This window comes from Papio anubis, chromosome 16 (genome assembly GCF_008728515.1).
Source record: "Papio anubis isolate 15944 chromosome 16, Panubis1.0, whole genome shotgun sequence".
NCBI classification, from domain to species: Eukaryota; Metazoa; Chordata; class Mammalia; order Primates; family Cercopithecidae; genus Papio; species Papio anubis.
In genome coordinates this window covers 81202349-81224468 of record NC_044991.1, presented here as the reverse complement: position 1 = coordinate 81224468, position 22120 = coordinate 81202349, and the positions used below count along the sequence as shown (strand labels likewise).

At 41.8% G+C, this 22120-nt stretch overlaps 1 protein-coding gene across 11 annotated transcripts in view; it reads left to right on the top strand.

The window, feature by feature from the left end:
- BCAS1 (breast carcinoma amplified sequence 1) overlaps window positions 1–22120 on the top strand; it is a 128585-nt gene that overhangs the window by 5717 nt on the left and 100748 nt on the right. For all 11 annotated transcript variants that reach the window (XM_031656856.1, XM_031656854.1, XM_009215919.3 and 8 more), the window contains exons 2-3: window positions 6864–6940; window positions 7434–7503. In XM_031656856.1, the coding sequence (XP_031512716.1) occupies window positions 6869–6940; window positions 7434–7503 (142 nt within the window). In that variant the 5' untranslated portion in view covers window positions 6864–6868. The remainder of the gene's footprint in view (window positions 1–6863; window positions 6941–7433; window positions 7504–22120) is intronic.

Here is a 22120-nt window from a genome sequence, read left to right as displayed (position 1 = left end):
TCCAAAGAGAAAGCGTTTAGCAAAGCAATGGAAGTCATCAAGGAATAGGACAAGAGCCAAAATACGAAATACAGATATACAGTCTTGGAAAATTGGGACCAAAATAAAATACCCTAGACATTGTAAATATGGCATCTATTTCTATAGTGTGTGTGTGTGTGAGATAGATAAATTAGATGATAGAGAGATAGATAGATAGATAGATAGATAGATAGATAGATAGATAGATACTTATCATAAAGTTGAAATACTGTCAGTCGAACCATCATGAGTTGAGTTTGGGACATGTATATCACTAACACCTACTAGGTGCGTGCCCTGCCAGGCACTTTCTCATTACCTTGACCCCTCCCCACGGTACCACGATGTGTCAGGACATGCCTCAACCTCTGTGCTCCGGTTTCTCATCAGACAACTGGGAAAATAAAAGTACCTAACCCAGAGGGTTGTTGGGAGGACCAAGAGAAGCAAATATATGCAAATCAGAGCTGTTCAGCACAGAGAAAACACTCCAAATGTGTTTATTATTGTCAGCATTATGAATACCGTCATTTTCCACAAGAAAGATACGTTCAGAGGGGTCAAGTGCTTTGCCCAAAGCCCCATGATGGTGGGATTTTACAGAGGCCTGTCTCACTGCAGAGCTCTTGTTCTCAAGAGGAGAGAGGGGAGCCCCAGAGATGCAGGAGGGCGTGACCGCTCGACTCGGGCAGCCTCTGCGGGGCATGCTCGGGGCATGCGGGCTTGCTTCTGAGCAACCAGCTGCAAAGCCTGCCCCGCCCGCCAGTTCTGGAGGAAGGGAAACTGGAGACCCAGGACAGTTCTCTTGATTTGCAAGCGGACAAAACAGTGCGCCAGCAAAGCAGTGCCCCTAGAAAAGTTATGAGTGTATTCAGATGCCTGGGTGTCAGTGGTCTGTGGACCCCGAAGCCTGAGCTGTTCCTCAGTCTGAGAATCCCTGGGCCTGGTTGTCTAGGTCAGGGTAGGCAGCAGCCAGGAGAGTTCTGACCCCAGGAGACACTCGTTCTCTCACCCCAGAAATATCCAGAACAGGGGCTCTCAGCCATGGAAACCACCTAGAGATCTTGAAAGTACCCCGATGCCCGGCCCCACCCCAGAGAATCTGCTGTCCTCGGTCTGGCTGGGGCCTGGGCATGGAGATCTCAGAACTCTGCAGGAGGTTCTCACTTGCAGCCCCGTCTGGGGACTCTGGGGACAGGCCCCCAGGATACAGGCAGGAGGCGGGGAAGTGGAGGGGCTTTCTCATCTGATCCCCCACAATCAACCCCCAGTGGCAAAGTGCCACACCCTCAAACACAAGTCTAATTTCAAAAGCAACACCCCTCCACCCACCAGAGCTTAGTATGTTTAATGTCAAATAAGGTCATAAAGACGAAACACTCATATAATCAGTTCATGAAAAAAAGGGCATTTTAACACCCCATTCAAACTTTTTCTTTTTCAAAAATGAAAGCTAGCTCTTTCGCTTGTATGTTTATCACGAAAAACTCTATCTGATTTACTTTTCTTTTTTTGGGAAATGGGAGAAAACTATTACAGACAAAAATTACTGTCTGAACTGCCTTGAGCCTCAGTTTTCCCATCTATTAAATGGGGATTTTTAAAAAAGTCTCCATGTAAGTCATTCTGGTTTGCCCAGGATTTTCCAGTTGTAACATAAAGAGTCCCGTGTCCTAGAACATCCTCATTCCTGGAAAAGCCTTGAAGATGGTTTCACCATCACAGTGTTTTTCATACTGTGAGAATCACTGGGGCATTTGCTAAAAATACAAATTCCAGGGCCCCAACTTGACTTTTTGGTGAGAGGATCACGGGAATCAGAAATATTGCCGGATTCCTCAGTAGAGTCTCACTACCAGGCACCTGTGGGAGAAACGGGCTTCAAAGAGCAAAGATCATATCGGGGAGAGTCCTATTCGTGCTAACACTTGCACAATGCTCGTTATGTGCCAGACCCTGTTCAGGGCACTTTGCTTCTATTCACTGGTTTGATTCTCATACCAGCCCCTTGAGATGGAGGCTACAATTATCCCGATTTTTACAGATGAGGAAACTGAGGCCCAGCGAGGCTCAGTAATGCTCGGAGATTCCAAACTCCAGAGCCCACGTTCCCATCCTGTGTGCTGCACTGGTGTCTACACAGAGCTTCAGCGCTGGGGTGGCACACCGCAAGCTCTTCATACAAGTCATATATGGTATCATTATTACGAGTTCCAGGACCTTTGGGGCACTGGCACTGAAAGAGTTGCCATCTTCTTGCCAACTGTTAACAGAAGACTTCATTGCAAAACATCAAAATACTTCTTTCAGTCCTCCCAGTTGTTTGGACCTAGTCCTGTAGTCTGAATAAATTCACTTCTGCTAATATTGACGTCAGCCAACAGATGGCAGTAACCTTTTGCTTTTGTCCCACCCAGATAAATCCTGTTCCTTAAAAGGTTGACGGACAGGCAGGAGCAATTTAGCAACACATGCATTATAACTGCTAGTGGAAAGTGACAATATCTGAATCCAGGTTATCACTGAAAAAGACACGCCATTAGATTTTCCTTCTTTCAGTCCCCTTCACCTTGAAGTGGCCGAGAGGCTACTTAGGATGTGCAATGATCAGAATAATGTAACCCCAACTCTGTGAGAAGAAAAAGCTTCTCTCCTACGTCCATACACCACGCATCTTCCAGCTCCAAGATTTTTCAAAACCTCCAGCGTTGATTCAAAGTAGCTCTGTTAGGATTGAATTTACATTAAATGGGAAGAACTTTAAAATAAAGCTTGTAAACCTACTGTTAAAATAATTTTAAAAGTTGTTAAAAGCTGAATTTAGATAGATACTTTGTGTATATATATTCTCGCATTTGCATTTATGAACGTGTTTGTGTGTATCCTTGACCAAGACATTTAACCTGCATGCCTCAGTTTCTACACCAGCAAAATTGAAATAATAACAATACCTCTGCCTTGTTGAATTGCTGCAAAGAGCAAATTAGTTTTACTGCAAATAAAGCTCTTAGAACAGTTTCTCAACAGATGATAAGCACTCACCAAATGTTGTCATTGTTATTACTCTATCATTTCTATGATTTTTTAGAGTTGTCATCATTGTTTTTATACATAGTAGGTTCAAATCCCGGTAAACTTTCTGTAAAGAGTCAGATAGTAAATATTTTAGGCTTTGCAGGCCATAGGTCTCTGTTGCAAGTACTCAGCCCCGTCATTATAGCATGAAAGCCATCACAGACAATATACAAATAAAAGGGCATGGCTATCTTCCAGCAAAACTTTATTTATGGATGCTGAGATTTGACTTTCATATAATTTTCATGTGTCACATTCTATGATTCTTCTGATTTTTTTTCCAACCATTTATAAATTTAAAACTCATTTTTAGCTCACTGGCCTACTGAAACAGGCAGTGAGCTGAATCTGGCCTCTGCTGTTCTTTGCCAACCCTGGTCTTGAGGATTCAATGTTATTGTCCCATTAACAGAGAGAAGTGATGATCTGATGCAAGGGTTTGAGTCATGGATTTTTATAAATAGAAAAGAGTACAAAACAACAAGTGTCCTATATGTTTTAGCAGTGCTCAGCTTTATCATGTGGTATGATCAGAAGACATATAAAATCCCCAGATGTGGTTATGTATTAAATTCCTGCAAGAGAACACATGGTGAGATCCACGACCTTTTGTTTGGCCTCCTCAATATCCAATTGCTCAACGCGTCTACTACCAGGGAGTATAAACTCACACCAAAGGCGAGAGATCCACAAGAATCCTGGTGATTCATTGGCTCCTTTCAGCCAGAAATCAAAAGTCCTAATTTTTATTCCAAGAGCCACTGGAGCAGATAAGCCAGAAGCTAGGTCTTTGGAGATGGGCTACATTGGAATTATGTGTGCAAGAGAACTTTAGGTGGCCAGACAGCAGGCCTTTGGAGTGGCTGCAAGGGTTCTTGTGTAGGGATCGGATATATTAGGAGTCAGTTCCTCACTGGATGTTTGTCCTTGGTGAGTCTTGGAGGCTCCATTCCACCTTTTTAAGGAAAGCTAGTAATATGCAGAACATTCCGGGGGTTAGGAGCACAGCCAGACTGTGTTTGAAACTTGCTCATTAACTGGGTGACCTTTGGAAAATAATTTAAGCCCCTTGAGTTTCGGCTTCCTCGTATGAAGAATGAAATCATGATGCCTCTATCACACAGGAACGCTATAGGACTACATGAGACAATACAGGTGAAGCACTCAGAAATTAGAGCTTGGAATTGAGAACATGCTGAGTAATGATTTCCTGTTATCATCATCATTATAACAAAGCTCTTCAGAGGTTTGGTGATGATGTGGTCGTGTACCTAGGTCTGTGCCTCATATGTGAGAGATGTTATCAATGGTTATTCCCTCCATTGACTAATAATAATTGAGCTCCCAATAAATGCAAACACACTGCTAAGATTAGGAGATACAAAATTGGGTGAAGGTAGACACTGCCTTTGACCTCAGGGTGCTTACCATTTCTTTTGGAAGGGAGACATAAATACTCAACTTTGCCCTTCACCTATGGGACAATAACCACATTAATGGTCATTTCAGAACCATCCTACCCAGCATTGCCACAACCTGCCATCTCCCATATGATCCCATCTCACGTGATGTTATTAATTACTTGTATTCAACGGGGCGCAGTGGCTCGCGCCTGTAATCCCAGCACTTTGGGAGGCCAAGGCGGGTGGATCACATGAGGTCAGGCATTCGAGACCAGCCCAGCCAACATGGTGAAACCCCGTCTCTACTAAAAATACAAAAAAAACATTGCCGGGTGTTGTGCCACGCACCTGTTATCCCAGCTACTCAGGAGGCTGAGGCAGGAGAATCGTTGAAACCCAGGAGGCGGAGGTTGCAGTAAGCTGAGATTGAACCACTGCACTCCAGCCTGTGCGACAGAGAGAGACTCCATCTCAAAAAAAAATTACTTTTATTCACAACTTAGAACCCTATGCGTTTTTGTTTAATAAGCACATATGTTTTGCTTAACATGAGCTAGACATTGTTCTAACCAGGTCACAAGCATTAACTCATTGGGTCCTTATAGCAGTCTTATGAGGCACAGTGAGGCTAATCAACTCTCCCAAGCACACACAGCCACAAGGGGCAGAGAGAGGATTCATGCCCAGACAGTTTTGCTCTAGAGTCTGTGCTCATAACCACTGTGCCATGCTGCCTTGAACTATCAGAAATGACCTCATTTGTGGATTTATTGTTCATATGTTAACTCTCTCCCTGTGTAGCATATTTCAGCTCTGTGAAGTCAGAGGGCCTTGCGTGTTTAATTCACAGCTGTAACCCTAGTGCCTCGCATAGCTGTGCTCAATAGACAAGTCATACGCTGCATAATGATACCTTAGTCAATGATGGACCACATACACTTAGTGGTCGCATGAGATTATAATATTACGTATTTACTGTACTTTTTCTGTTTCGATATGTTTAGGTGCACAAATACTTCCCAGTGTGTCACAGTTTCCCCAAGTGTTCAATGTAGTCGCACACTGTGCAGGTTAGTGGCCTAGGAACAATAGGCTATACCATACAGCCTAGGTGTGTAGTAGTCTATACCATCTATGATGTTCACACAACCATCAAATTGTCTAACGATGCATTTCTCAGACCATTTCCTCCCCCTTGAGTGACACATGACCATATGTGTTAAATCAATGAAAGCATGAAGATATACCCAAGTAAGTATATAATTACAAACCCTGCTAAATGCTATGAAAAAAAAAAAAAAGGCAGTAGTGTAAAAGGTTTTAATAGGGGAATTAATTTAGTTTGAGAATCAGAAAAAGCTAAAAATTATTATTTCAATTACCCTCATTCTAAAATCTTAATAGCTGTGACTCTAGCTAAGAGAGAAAAAAATGCTATCTACACTGAATACACTTTTCATAATGATAAATATTTCCCCCTATCAGTGAAATGCAACTGAAAATTATGACTGCATTTAACTTTAATTCTTTTGAATAGATGAGTCCAAAATCTCATTTCTATTCCCCAAAATAAATATAAGCAATGATATAGTTGAGCTGTGTCTCTACGCAAACTCTTTTTTTTTTTTTTTTGGTTTTTCTGCCGCCTGGGCTGGAGTGCAGTGGCCGGATCTCAGCTCACTGCCAGCTCCCCCCTCCCGCCTCCCGCCCCCCCCCTGCCTCAGCCTCCCGAGTAGCTGGGAGTACAGGCGCCCGCCACCTCGCCCCGCTAGTTTTTTTGTATTTTTTAGTAGAGACGGGGTTTCACTGTGTTAGCCAGGATGGTCTCGATCTCCTGACCTCGTGATCCGCCCGTCTCGGCCTCCCAAAGTGCTGGGATTACAGGCTTGAGCCATCTACGCAAACTCTTATCTTGAATTGTAATCCTCATAATCCCCACGTCAAGGGTGGGACCAGGTGGAGATAACTGGATCATTGGGGCAGTTTCCTCCATGCTGTTCTCATGATACTGAGTGAGTCTCACGAGATCTGATGATTTTATAAGCATCTGGCATTTCCCCAGCTCGCACGCATTCTCCTGGTACCCTGTGAAGAGGTGCCCTCTGCCATGATTGTAAGTTTCCTGAGGCCTCCCCAGCCATGCAGAACCATGAGTCAATTCAACCTCTTTTCTTTATAAATTACCCAGTCTCGGGTATTTCTTCATAGCAGTGTGAGAACGGACTAATACAAGCAATTTGTTCTGATCTCAGCTGATGATAATACAGCCATGGGCAACTTGCCAGGCCTCTGCACCTTCGTATCGCATGTAGTTTCGTTTGGTTTTGATTTCTTTCTCTCTTCCTCTCTTTCTCTCCATTATAGGAGCAATGGGTAACCAAATGAGCGTTCCCCAAAGAGTTGAAGACCAAGAGAATGAACCAGAAGCAGAGATTTACAAGGTAGTGTAGTAACCATTAAAGGGGCATCAGCAGGAAAAAAAAAAAAAAAAAAAAAACTTCCTGTATTTGACAAGTGTGTTGACTAAAAAGTCCTGGCTGCTGATTGATTGTGTCTGTGTGTGCAAGACAGTGGAGTGAGGATAACCTAAAAGGTGTCAGAATCAGCATATTAAACTCGTGCTCCACCCCTGACTTGACAAGTGCCCATTTGAGCCTGGGGTGCCCTCCGTGCGAGGGGTCAGAGCTTCCTGTGAGGGAGTGATCCCCTGAGCTGAGGCACCATGCTGTGCTCTCATAATAACTGGAGTCCACTCTTGGAGTGAGTTATTTTGTTCTCCGAGGTGTGATAGAAAGCTGGGGAGCTTCTAGAAACACAGCCTTTAAGTTAAGTTTAATTTTTGTGAGACATCCTTGTATCTTCGAGGTTCTTCCTTGAGTTCTTCTGATTTTGCCCCCTAAGATTTGTCTCACAATGTCACGTGGTCTGTTTCAGGACAACGCCTCTGCTCAGAACGGGGTTCCGGTGGTGATGTCGACCCACACAGTTCAGCACTTCGAGGAAGGTCGGTGGGAAGGGCACTCTGGGAAGGGCAGCTATCCTCTCATGGGGAAGGAGGGTCTGCAGGTGCTGTTTATGGTGGAAAAAAAAAAAAAAAAATGAGAGGGTTGAAGCTGCAGGTTCACTTTGAAAACACTTGCATTTGTTCCTTGGGCTACCATGCACGGGTGGCTTACACAACAGAAATGTATTGTCTCACAGTGCTGAAGGCCAAAAGTTCAAAATAAAGTTCTCAGCAGCAGTGGTTCCTTCTGAGGATCATCAGGGAGAACATGTTCCATGCCACTCTCATCGGCTTGTGGATGGCCATCTTCTCCCTGCATCTTCATGCCATCTTCCCTCTATGCACATCTAAATTTCCCCTTCATCATATGAAAACAGTCATGCTGGATTAGGGCCCACTCTAATAACCTCATCTTAACTTGATCATCTGCAAAGATTCTGTTTCCAAATAAGGTCACATTCACAGGGGGTTAGGACTTCAGCAACTTTTGGGGCGATATGATTCAGCCAAACAATGGATCTCTTCTGAGCTTCTGACAGCTGGGGGAGACTGAGGAGTTACAGCAGATAAGATAAAAGCAATAGAGTGAAAACATGAAGATTGGCAGGCCTAGGTTGCAATCCCTGCCCTGCAGATGACTGGCCGTGTGACCTGGCACAAGACATCTGCTTTTCTCAGCCTCAGTTTTCTCATCTGTAAAATGAGGATAAAAGTACCTACCTCAGAGAATTGCTATGAGGATTAAAGGAGGTTGTTTATTAAACATTTAACATGGTCCCCAGTGATATTTCATATATTCCTTTCCCCAAAATGTGCACAGCCTCTGCCATTATCAGCACTTATGAATTCCTCTGAAACTGGTAAATTATACAAGACAGCAGAATTTTGTCCACATGAGGGCAGTGTTAAAACTGAGGCATATATTTACCTATTTGAGTTTATCCTGGAGTATAAGACTATATATTCAATGCTTTCAGAGTGGTCAGGTTCTACTATGTGACAGATACATATAAATTATATAAGAAGAGCTAGTACAGCCCAGTAGTTGAGGGTAAGAACTCTGCAATCAGACTGCTGGCTTTGCCACCTACTAGCTGTGTGACCTTGAGCAAGTTACACAACCTCTCTGAACCTCTGGCTCCTCATCCATACAGCGGAAGTAATAACAGTACCTATAGCATAAGCATCTGATATAACAAAAGCACATACTACAGTGCCTGACAGATAATAAGTGCTTCTATCATTATCATATTATGGTTATGGGTGTTTTCATTCACATATAAGATTCTGCGCTTCGGTTTCCTTTCCTGAGTAATGAAGGAGGTATATTATAGCATTAGTTCCAAAGGGTTTAGAATTTCCTGGGGAATGTATTAAAATTTCCGTGCCCTAGTCTCATCCCATAGCTGCTATTCAGAACACCCTAAGGTTGGGGACTGAGAATCTGAACTATTAGGGGCTCTGTAGAAGTTTCTTTGTAAAAAAATTTCATAGCTTTAGGGTAAAAGTGGTTTTTGGTTACATGGATGTGATTATATAGTGGCAAAGTCTGGGCTTTTAATGTACCTGTTACCCCAGTAGTGTACATTGTACCCAATAGGTAATTTTCAACCCTCATTCTACTCCCACCCTCCCTTCTTTGGAGTCTCCAATGTCCATTATACTACCCTATGACCCTGTATACACATAGCTTAGCTCCCACTTGTAAGTGAGAACATGCAGCATTTGGTTTCTGTTCTTAAGTTGCTTCACTTAGAATAATGGCCTCCATTTCCATCCAAGTTGCTTCAAAAGACATTATTTTGTTATGTTTATGGCTGAGTAGTATTCCATGGGGTGTGCGTGTGTATATTTTTATATATATATTATATATATAATTTATAAATTTATTATATAATTTATAAATTATATATATATATATATAATCAACACATCCCTCACCATACATAGCTACTTTTTTGTTTTTGTTGTAGGGTGTGGTGAGGACCCTTATGATATACTCTTGGCAAATTTCAAGTGAGCAAAACAGTATTATTAACTTATATTTACCATGCAACTTATTCATCTTATGAGTGAAAGTATGTACCCTTTGACCAAAATTTTCCCTGGACCTCAGCCCCTGGTAATCACCATTTACTCTCTGCTTCTATGAATTCAACTTTTTTAGATTCCACATGTAAGTGAGATCATATAGTATTTGCCTTTCTGTGTCTAACTCCTTTCACTTATCATAAAGTCCTCCAGGTTCAAGTTGCAAATGCCAATATTTCCTTCTTTTGTATGACTGAATATTCCATTGTGTGTGTGTATATTTATACACATGTATATGTGTGTGTCCATATATATATTTTATTTATCCATTCATCCACTGATGGACACATAGGTCGTTCCCATATCTTGGCTATTGTGAATAATGCTGCAATGAACTTGGGACTACAGCTACCCTGCTTTCATTTTTTTAGATATATACCCAGAGGTGGATTGCTGAATCATATGGTAGTTGATATGGTTTTGCTCTGTGTCCCCACCCAAATCTCATTTTTAGTTGCACTCCCATAATTCCTATGTGTTGTGGGAGGGACCCAGTGGGAGATAATTTGAATCATGGGGGCAGTTTCCCCCATACTGTTCTCACGGTAGTGAATAAGTCTCGTGAGATCTGATGGTTTTATCGGGGGCTTCCACTGTTGCATCTTCCTCATTTTCTCTTGCCACCGCCATGTAAGAAGTGCCTTTCACCTCCCACCATGATTCTGAGGCCTCCCCAGTCATGTGGATCTATAAGTCCAAGTCAACCTGTTTTTCTTCCCAGTATCAGATATCAGCAGTGTGAAACTTCTTCCCAGTCTTTATCAGCAGTGTGAAAACAGACTAATATAGTAGTTTTGTTTTTTAACTTTCTTAGGAACTTCCATACTATTTCCCATAATGACTATGCCAGTTTACATTCTCATTTTGGCCCAATTTTTAATCGGGTTGTTTTCAATTATCCTCTTATATTTAATATGGAGTACAAGGGCAGGGAATGAATAGGGAAAAATTGTTGGGATTGAGAAAGCCTGTCTCTCTACCCTTCTCTCTATCCTCCGTCTCACTCTCTCTTTTCTTTCCTCTCTCACCTGTAATATATTTATGTTTTATATATGTGTATATATATATGCATGTGTATTAACATAGATATACATATGCATAGGTATAGCTCATATATGTGTATATCTCACATATGTATATGCACATATTTGAGATATACATATATGTATGCATATTTCATATATACGTATGTATATCACAAAGATGTTCCCGAAAGGAGGGACACAGGCAAGAGAAACCGAGGACAACAGTCTGAAATAGCAGTTGCTGTGTGAACACCTGCACATGACAAGGGAAAAGAAACACACATTTACAAGTCATGGGTTATTTGTACCTCGCCCTCATACCTGGCAGTCTTGCTTTCAACATCCTCAGCTACCACTGGAGAATTTGTAAAGAGTCCCAGTTAATCCCAAGGTAGCAATTTTGCCTGTTACTCATTTACATCTTCAACCTGTGCAACTTGCTTTAGAGTGATTACCCCTTTTAAGCTTATTATTGTCCTCATGCTGTTTTCCTAAGATTATTAGCTAAGTTATAATTTTCAGTGCAGTTGTAAGGGGTATAAAAGTGGAATTCTGAGTGCCTTTTTTTGTCTTTCAGAGAGAATTCTTTGACCATGTCTTTTGATGCACATTTCTATTGATCTCTGTTGGTATATCCATATATGTATATAGATATAGAAAAGTCATTGGAAAAATATGTAAATAGAAATCTAGGTGACTGTTTGGTTTCTTTTTATCTATACTTTTCCTATTTAAAAAAATTACAATTAAAACAGTTCATTGGTGATACAGTTTGGTTGTGTCCCCACCCAAATCTCATCTTGAACTATAGCTCCCATAATCCCCATGTGTCATGAGAGGGACCCAGTGGGAGGTAATTGAATCATAGGGGCATGTTTTTCCCATGCTGTTCTCATGATAGTGAATAAGTCTCACGAGATTTGGTGGTTTTATAAATGGGAGTTCCTCTGCGTATGCTCCCTTGCCTGCTGCCATGTAAGACATCCCTTTGCTCTTTCTTTGTCATCTGCCATGATTGTGAGGTCTCCCCAGCCATGTGGAGCTGTGAGTCCACTAAACCTCTTTCCTTTATAAATTACCCAGTCTTGGGTATGTCTTTATTAATAGCATGAGAACAGACTAATACAATTGGCATCCAATAATATTTCCTATGAAGGCTTATTTAGAAGCAGCAATGGTACCGTGGCTAACCAAATAGCCAAAGAGGCTGGGATGCTACATTTGAATCATGGCTCCAATAAGTGAGCTTGGGCAGGTTTCTGAGCTTCTTTGTTCTGTCATCTGTAAAATGGGAATTATAATAATGATAAGAGCAAGCTTCTAAGTTGTTGTATGGTTTAAATAAGTTAATACTCCTAAAACTCTCAGAACAGTGTCTGGCATGTGGTAAATACATAAGGAAAGTTATTCTGTCTTAGATTTAATGTCAATTGACTTAAAGACTGCCATTGCTGTTTGAAGTTAACTGTATTATTTCTGCTTAACATATCTTTTGGAACTTTAAAATCAAAAGTTAAAACTAGTCTTTCCTATATCCCTTATGCTTTGTAAGTCTTTTATTTGTCTTTAGATACAATGTGAGAGATATCAGTCAGGGAAAATACCTCTTTTAAAATAAAACATGAAATTACATTCTGTATCCTCCTAGAAAGAAATGTATCGTGTAGAGTGCTTTTTCTTAGTAAGAGCAAGCCATCATGGGAATTTGATATTAAACAAACATTAAGTAATACAATCCATGTGGATTAGAGATCTTTCTTGAAAGCCTGGGATTATTATTCATCTTAAGTAATGATGAATAATAAAATCAAAATGTCTCAGTTTTTGCTTATGTTCTATTTCTAGCTTAACTCACCAATTTTAGATATTATTTGAGTGTCCCGTTTTGGAGTAGGTTGTCAATGATGTTAAAGCAGCATACCATGTGATTTACCTGCAATGCCACTAAGACCAGCACATTTACTTGCAAACTTTGGGTGAGAGGCTTATGTGCTTGTTCTGCCAAAATACAATTGTTTAAATTAGTATCCTCAATTTGTCTCTACCCTTTTCAAATAGTTTTTTTGTTTGAATCCAAAAATATCTGGAGAATTATTTGTATTAGAGCAAAATATCTATCATTAGAAGAACGGTTAATCCAATTAGGGTATATCCATACAATGGTCTCGTGATCTGTTTGTGCTGCTATAACAAAATACCATAGACCGGGTAATTTATAAAGAGTAGAAATTTATTTCTCTTAGTTCTAGAGGCTGGGAAGTCCAAGATCAAAGCACCAGCAGGTTCAGTGTCTGGTGAGGGCCCTGTTCTATACTTCCAATATGGCACCTTGTTGCTGTGCCCACCAGAGTGGAGGAATGCTGTGTCCTCATATGGCAGAAGCGACAGAAGGACATGAAAGGGACTAGCTAGTTCCCTCAAGTCCTTTTATAAAGTCTATAATTCCATTTATGTGGTCTTTGCCCTCTAAACTTAATCACCTCCTTAAGGCCCCACCTCTTAATATGATCACATGGTAATTAAGTTTCAACATATGAATTTTGGGGGACACATTCAGGCTATAGCAGATGGTATACTCCTTAGCAATAAATAAGAAGGAATTACTGATCAATGCAACAGCATGGATGAATCTCAAAATTATTATACTGAGAAAAAGAAGCCAGACAGAAAAGGCAACATACTATATGATTCCACGTATATAACATTCTAGAAAGGGCACAAATGTAGTAATAGAAAGTAGATCAGTGGTTGCCAGGGGCTGGGGCTCGTTGAGGCAGTCACTGCAGAGGGACATCAGGAAACTTTGGAATGATGGAGAAGCTTTATATCTTCATCATGATGGAGGTTACATGACTGCATATTTTGTCAAAATGCACTGAATTGTGCTATTAAAGTTGGTGGATTTTATTGTATGTAAATTATACTTCAATCAGATAAATCTGATTTTTGTAAATGCTGTTAAGGTACAATGAAGTTTTTTAAAAATCAGCATAGTTGGCCAGGCGCAGTGGGTCACGCTTGTAATCCCAGCACTTTGGGAGGCCAAGACGGGTGGATCACCTGAGGTCGGGAGTTCAAGACCAGCCTGGTCAACATGGTGAAACCCCATCTCTACTAAAAATGCAAAAATTAGCTGGGCGTGGTGACACACGTCTGTAATCCCAGATACTCAGGGGGCTGAGGAAGGAGAATCTCTCTTGAACCTGGGGAGGCGGATGTTGCAGTGAGCTGAGCTTAGATCATGCCACTACACTCCAGAGTAAAAGACAGAGAGAGAATCCATCTCAACAACAACAACAAAAAAAATCAGTATAGTCAAAAGCAGCTCACATCAACTAAAGAAAAATAATGAATTAATAAAGAATGGGGGGAAAGATCATTTGCTATGTTGAAAGGGTGTCTTCTGCTCAACCAGTTCCTTTACTTCCTCTGAATTCATCACTGGGGGCAGGAGGAGTCTGCATAAAAGAAAGTAATGTGATGGGGAGGTGTTTTGTGAAGAGATGACACCTCTTAGCTATTCTGTCAGCCCATTCCTCCCATATATGCCCAGGAGAGGGAGACCTCAGGAGACTGTCACCTGATACCTATTGACCTCCCCCTAGTAAGTGTGGTATGTGAATTTATTGCATCTCATTGAATCAGACAACTTCAAGTAGGACCACACCTCGCAGTTGAGCACATCATCTTCCTGTGGCGTGCAGAGATCCCCGGTTTTGTTCACATGCAAACTTTGGTGGATTGTGAAGGAGAAACTCAATCTCCCATGTCTCAGAGATCAGGCAGTTAGAAAGGACAGAACATTTAGTCCCACATGCCACTGTCAGGCCAGACCAAATTAATCATCCTAGAAAGAGAATACTCTGTTCCATTTAGTGAAACTTCACCACGGACGTGCCACAACCCCTATTAATATGCAACAATCACTTTCCCACCAGTAAGAAAGGAGAATGACGGCTGCTCGTTACCTTTTTCACTCAAAAGCTAAAAAGAGAAGAGAAAGCCTAAGCCTAGAGATTCTGGGAAGGAAATACCTAAAAAGGCTTTTTACCACCTTAAGAATATAGTTGTTTTCTATTTGTTTCTTTGCAAAAGACCCCCTTGAAGAGACAGATGGCTAGTATTAGCATAAAACCAAGCTCTGTGAGAGCACAGCTAATGCTGCTGTAATATAATTAACATTTTGTTCTTCAATAACAAAAACACAGTTTTTAAAGGCACATATGTTTTCAAGGGGGATCCCAGAGTCATCTTCTCACTCAAGCAGAGCTGAGGTGTTGGGGAGGGTTGCAAGGGGAGGCAGAGTGTGGACGGCCAGGGCAAAGAAGGCAAGTGGGCAAGTGGGGATGACACGCTGGCCTCACAGGTGACATCCAGGACTAGACAAGGTAATGCATTAAGAGCTAAGTGAATCCCATTCATGAAATTGTAATATCACTGACATGTATCTGTGTATCTGTGTACTGTATCTGTGCTCTGTACATAAAAGGAATCAGTTTTGTTCATCCTCCCCCACAGAACCAATTTTCGCCCCCTCGGGATTAATACCATCCCCACTGAGACTGCATACACTAGGGAGAGCAACTTATGCGATTTCTTCGTATATGAGACCACAGAGTATCATAGCTAAGAGTCCAGCACACGGCACGGTGCCCCTCCTCCCATCAAATGCTCACGTCTAATCTTCAGCACCTATGAGTATGTGACCTTACATGGCAAAAGGACTTTGCAGATGTGACTAAGGAATGTGAGATGATGATATTATCCTGGATTATCCAGGTGGACTCAATGTGATCATAAGGGTCTTCACAAGAGGGAGGCAGAATGGTTGGAGTAGGAAAAGGTGTGATTATGGGAGCAGATGTCACAGACAGAGAGAGACTTAAAGATGCTACACCGCTGGCCTGGAAGCTGGAGGATGCAGCCACAAGCCAAGGAATGTAGGTGACCTCTGGATACTAGAGAAGAGAAGGAAATAGATTCTCCCCTACAGCCTCTAGACACTGACCCATTTTTGACCTACAACCTTCAGAAGCATAATATATTTGTGCTGGGGCATTTGGGGTAATTTGTTACAGCAATCGGAAATGGAACCATATCCTCTCAAGCATAGGACTCTAACAGACCCGGGCATAGGTTTTGGCTCTGCCACTCACTAGCTGTACAACCTTGGCAAGGAAGTTGTATTCTGAGTCTCATCTGTAAAATTGGAATAATAGTATGAACTTTGTAGGGGAGCTCTAAAAACAGCAGCTGGCACAAGATAAATGTGCTGAAATAAAGGATTCTGGGCAAAACCAAAAGTAGAGGCTATTGGGGTGGGTGCAGTGGTTCAAGCCTAAAATCCTAGCACTTTGGGAGGCTGAGGTGGGAGGATTGCTTGAGTCCAAAAGTTTGAGTTCAGCCTGGGCAACAGAGAGACCCCATCTCTATTTAAAAAAAAAAAAAACAAAAAGTAGTGGCTACTGTCATACTTATTCTTTACCGTTGGCTTTCCCTGACATATCACCTGATCAGATTTTCCCACCTGCATGTTATTTTTGCCTAAAACTTCATAGATCTTTGGAGAAATAAAAATGCTGATTTTTGCCCTTCTTTGATTCCTTTCTAGCAAATTTGTGACATTAGTTCTCAGACTTCACTGCTGATGTATGTCAGAGACTAAGACATGCCTTCTCTGCCAGGACACATCATTTTCCAGAAACAGAAGGAATGTTTGACCTGGATAAGAGGTTTCTAAAATTAGTATCTTCCTTTTTGCTCCTAGTCATTGTTCCTAAAAAGAATTGACTAATTTTGCTTTTTAAAAAAAAAAAAAAAAAAAAGATGTTAAGTGGAATCATTTTATTGGATTGAAAATTCTAACTTGAGCAAAGTGCTCCTGCCAATAACATAATGAGTGAGAAGAGAAGCATTTGCCAATATCAATGCCTGGGCAAAGTGCAATGGGAGACCCAATGCCAAAAAGCATAGCTCCCTGATGTAGTAAAAAATATAGGCAACAGCACTTGTCTGGAAGGGAGCAAATACGTGTGTTCTCCTAGTGTCCACTATTTCCCTCCAATTGGTCTTATTTTTTATCTGTTTCTAAACTCAGGTAAAAGTCCCTGAGAGCAGGGTGCTTGCCATCCTTTTTTGTTATGAGGGTCCCAGAGCTCAGCACAAGGCCTGAGATACACTAAAGACTTAGAAATGGTTGATGAATGAACAGTGGCATATTAAGCCAGTGGAAGCAGAGGAACAAAATAATAAGGCCGAAGGGCAAGTTCCCAGACTCTGCTGCACTCAGCTTCAAGGAATGCAACCCTGGCTAAGTAAATATCACTTTTAATTTGAGCAAGAAGTCTGGAGGTGGCAGTTCTAAATTTGGTGCAGCAGTCTGACAGCCTCATCAAAACACCAAGTACATGAGCCAATTGTGTCACTCCTGCTCACAAGATGGCTGTCGCAGAACCAAACATCACATCTCTACATCATGGGATCCAAAAGCAGGAGGGGAAAGGCCAGACTTTGCCACCATTTTTTGTTCTCCTTGTATTATGAGAGGAAGGAGGATCTTTCCGCGAAGCCTCTGCCCCCATGTAGGCATCCTCTTATTGGCCAGAGCTATATCACATGGTCCATAGCAGCTGCATGGGATGCAGGGAATCAAGCATCTCTCTGAGATGCAGGCGAATAATAATAATAATACATGGTTGGGGCTGGAGAGGATTGGCTATTGGGCAGGCCACAAGCAGTGTCTGCCAGAGGTGATTCCAAAGAATTATTAGAATTGAGCAAAGGAATGTAGTTCATATCCTTACTCTGGCCTTTCAAAAGACGTTAAGGAGATCTAACTCACGTCCTAAACACCACTTTTCTCTCTCCTCCTACCACATTGCTATGTGTCTCTCACTCAAAAGGCTCCCTATCCTCAACTCTTCACCTTGAATCTCTGCAAGACACCCCATCCTCATGAGGCAGGGGAATGGGGTCTGGAGGCAGGGAAGCTAAGGACTTCCTAGAACTAAGTCATGCAGAAAACCCTCCACTTTCTATGCCCGACTGTGGGCGTAACTCCACTTCAGCTGTGGCAGGAAATATCCTCTTCATTTGCATAGGGTGTACACCAAGTAAATAACTTTGTAACTTTACTTCATCCTCTTCATTTACGTAGAGCATACACCAAGTAACCAATGGGAAACTGCTAGAGGGTATTTAAACTCCAGAAAATTCTGTAACCAGCACTCTTAAGCCACTTGCTCGCACCTGCTCCCACTCTGTGGAGTGTACTTTCATTTCTATAAATCTGTGCTTTCATTGCTTTGTGCATTTTGTCCAATTTTTTTTGTTCAAAACACCAAGAACATGGACGACTCTCCACTGATAACACTCACAGGCACTCTCCTCTCTTCTTTCCCTCCATTGCACTGTATCACCACTCAGTCTAAAGTAATAACAGAGAGTTCTGAACACTGGCTCTCCCCGATGGCCCAACAGCTCTTTGTGCCTCTGTCTTCCTTGGGAGTGAGCAAGAGCCCTGGGGAAATCTCATCCTTCCCAAACTCAGTGCTTTTTCTCACCAAAAAGCCTAGTGGAGAATTCCCGTTAGATAAAATTATCTTCCCTATTGCATTATTGTGGTTGATAGTCTCCAAAGATGCACACACACACACACAACCCACCACCCAATAACCCATGCTTCCTGGTATTCACACCCCTGTGTAGTTCCCTCTGGGCTGGTCCTATATAACCAACAGTATGTAGTAGAAGGGATGACACAGGACTTTCAAGAAGCCTTTTAAGAAGACTTGGAGCTTCTGCCTTGTCTCTTGCAACACTAGCTCTGGGAAAGGCTAGACACAATGTCAGAAGTTCTACCCTGAGATTGCCACGCTGTGAGATAGCCCAAGCTAGTCACATGAAGAAGCCATGAGGCAAGAGAGAGGTGCCCATCCAGTCCCCAAATATTCCAGCCATCCCAGTCCAGGAACCAGACCTGTGGGTAAAGAAAACATCACGGGCATTTCAGCTAATAGATGTCGTATGAGGAAGGACCATGGAAACCAGCCCATAGCCGGAACTAAAGCTCCAGACATATGTCCCTGTGTGAGCCGTCCTAGCCATCTTCATCCTTTCAAGGCACCTGAGCTGGGGCTCCAGACATCATAGAGCAAAGATAAGCTGATCCTATCGTCTCTGCCTGAATTCTTTTTTTTTTTTTTTTTTTTGAGACAGAATCTCACTCTGTCACCCTGGCTGGAGTACAGTGGCACGATCTTGGCTTGCTGCAACCTCCATCTCCCAGATTCAAGTGATTCTCCTGCCTCAGTCTCTCGAGTAGCTGGGATTACAAGCACGTGCCACCATGCCTGGCTAATTTTTGTATTTTTAGTAGAGACAGGTTTTCACCATGTTGGCCAGGCTGCTCTGGAACTACTTAACTTCAGGTGATCTGCCCACCTCAGCCTCCCAAGGTGCTGGAATTACAGGCATGAGCCACTGCACCTGGTGTCTGCCTGAATTCTTTTTTTTTGTTGTTTTTTTGTTTTTCTGTGTTTTTTGAGATGGAGTCTCACACTGTCCACTGGCCTGGAGTGCAGTGGCATGATCTTGGCTCACTGCAACTTCCACCTACCAGCTTCAAGCGATTTTCCTGTCTCAGCCTCCCAAGTAGCTGGGATTACAGGCACCCGCCACCACGCCCAGCTAATTTTTTGTATTTTTAGTAGAGACAGGGTTCCACTATGTTGGCCATGCTGGTCTGAAACTCCTGACCTCATGATCCGCCCGCCTCAGTCTCCCAAAGTGCTGGGATTACAGGCATGAGCCACCGTGCCCGGCCCTGAATTCTTAATGCATGAAATCATGAGCTAATAAAATGGTGGTTAAGTCATTCATTTTGGGAATGCTTGTTACACAGCCATAGATAACTGAAATAACTATTAGTATGCATTTTAATTCTTTGTATTTTATTTTTACATGCATATATACTTACATAAATACTAATTAATATATATGAAGAAATGCAATAATATTTTCTGTTATTGTTGTTTTGGTGAAACCTTTCTTTTTCTTTTTCTTATTGGCTCCTTCCTCATCTCACATCTTCCCTACCCCCTCAAAGGACACCCAAGCTAACAACCTATTATTTCTTCTTTCATATTTTTCTCTTTGTTCTATACTTTGTAAAAGACAAATCTGAGACACAATAAAATTTTGAAGAGTTTATCTCAATAGAGGCAATTCATTAATTTGAGAAAACAAAACCAAAAGGCTTTAGTGTTTTGATGACAAAGCATCACATGCAAGAATGTAGGGAAAATGCCGAAGTATAATATAACATTTTTTTGGTTTGTTACAATTACACAGTTGCCTTGTTTGATCGTCTCATTGGAAAGTGCCCAGTTATAGAATTTTAAATTTGTTGACTGTTTCTGATTGGTTGAGCTCAAGTTCTGTTTTTCTTTAGCATAGGCATTTACAAGAAACAGTTCGAGTTGTTTTGCTTAGGTTTGCAAATCAAGCAAGGTTTAGGTCACTTATGTGGTCTAACAGGCTTTGTCCGCTCAGGGATTCTTCAGGTCTGGTCTTTATTTTAATTTACTTTAACAATCCCTATACAGACATTTTCCAGCACGTCCATTAATAGTGTTATTTCTTCATTGTAATAATCTTCCCCATCTCACTTAACAATATGTGGAAATCCCTCCAGATTCAACTGGTATAACTTTAATTCATTTTTTTTAAAGCTACAATGTACTTCAAGGTCTAGACATACTATATTTCATTCAGCCATTATGCTAATGTTGGGCATTCAGTTTTTTTCTTATTTTTCTCTGACAATTTTTACCTGGGCGTAAATTTTTTTTGTTTTGTTTGTTTGTTTGTTTGTTGTTTTTGTTTTTGTTTTAGATAAGGTCTTGCTCTGTCACCCAGCTGGAGTGCAGTGGCATGATGATGGCTCACTGCAGCCTTGACCTCCAGGGCTCAAGGAATCCTCTTGCCTCAGCCTCCTGTGTAACTGGGATCACAGGCACACACCACCACACCTGGATAATTTTTTAATTTTTTTGTAAATTATTTTCTGTAAATTATTTTTCTGTTATCCAGGCTGGTCTCAAACTCCTGGGCTCAAGTGACCCTCCCTCTTTGGCCTCCCACATTGCTGGGATTAGAGGCGTGAGTCACAGCACTCCGCTGGCATAAGTATTTTTAAACTCCTGATGTTTATCCAATATTGAAAGTCATTTGGAATATGCTTAGAAAATTTCTTTTTTTCTTTTTCCTTTTTTTTTTTTTTTTTTTTTTTGAGACAGAGTCTCCTTCTGCCACCCAAGCTGGAGTGCAGTGGTGCAATCTCAGCTCACTGCAACCTCCACCTCCCGGGTTCAAGCGATTCTCATGCCTCAGCCTCCCTGGTAGCTGAGATTACAGGCGCGCGCCACCGCGTCTGGCTAATTTTTGTATTTTTAGTAGAGATAGGGTTTCACTATGTTGGCCAGGCTGGTCTCAAACTCCTGACCTCAGGTAACCCACCAACATTGGTCTCCCAAAGTGCTGGGATTATAGGCATGAGCCACCGCGCCCGGCTGGAAAATTTCTTATTCACGTTTTTCAGAAATAAAACATTGACATTTCTGTTTTAAATTTTTAAAGATTTTTTTTTTTACTTACCATGACTGATACTGTGGACACAACTTACTGTTTCATGGCTCATACAGTCTGATTTTATTAACTGCCATGCAACTGCTGCTTGAGTAATACGCAACTTTCTCTTTGCCTTTTCGGACCGAGAAGAAAACGAGGCAACACACTTGGGCTCGAAAGGTAAAAACATTGGCAACGTTTCAGGATCACTTGTCTCTGTCTTGGAGAATAGACCAAGAGAGATAGGAGAGACCAAGAGACGACATGGAAAAAAAAACATGAAAAGAGAAACAGCATTGACAAATAACAGCTGCACTCAGTTCTCTTCCTCAAGGTGCATTTTAACCAGATCTTGAAATCGAATAAACACACCTGCAATTCTAATCCTAGAGTGGACATTTTTTTAAAAATCTGCTTTTCGTATCCTTTTACCACACCGAAAAGAACTTACCAACAATTTTCATTTAACAAAAATAAAAATAATCAGTGAGACCAAAGAAATGCTAAGGTGCCCTCCAAGTTTCTGGAAGCTTATCAATGAAAGCACATACTGTATCAGCGGGTAGGATCTGTTACATGCAAAGCGTACCTCAAAGAGCAAATGTTACTGGGAACAAGAACTGAAAAATGTAAGCAGAGCCTGCCTCCATGTGTGGGTAAAATAGCAGCGCCCAATAGCAGTGATTCTCGGAGTTGTCCCTGGGCCAGCAGCATCACATCACCTGGGAACCTGCTAGATGTGCAGTTTCTGCAGCTGGAGCCCAGACCTCCTGAGTCAGAAACACCCCGTCCCCTGGGGGTGGGGCCCAGCTATCTGTTCCCACAACCCCTCCCGGGTATTCTTGCGCTGGCTCAAGTCTGAGGACCATGTA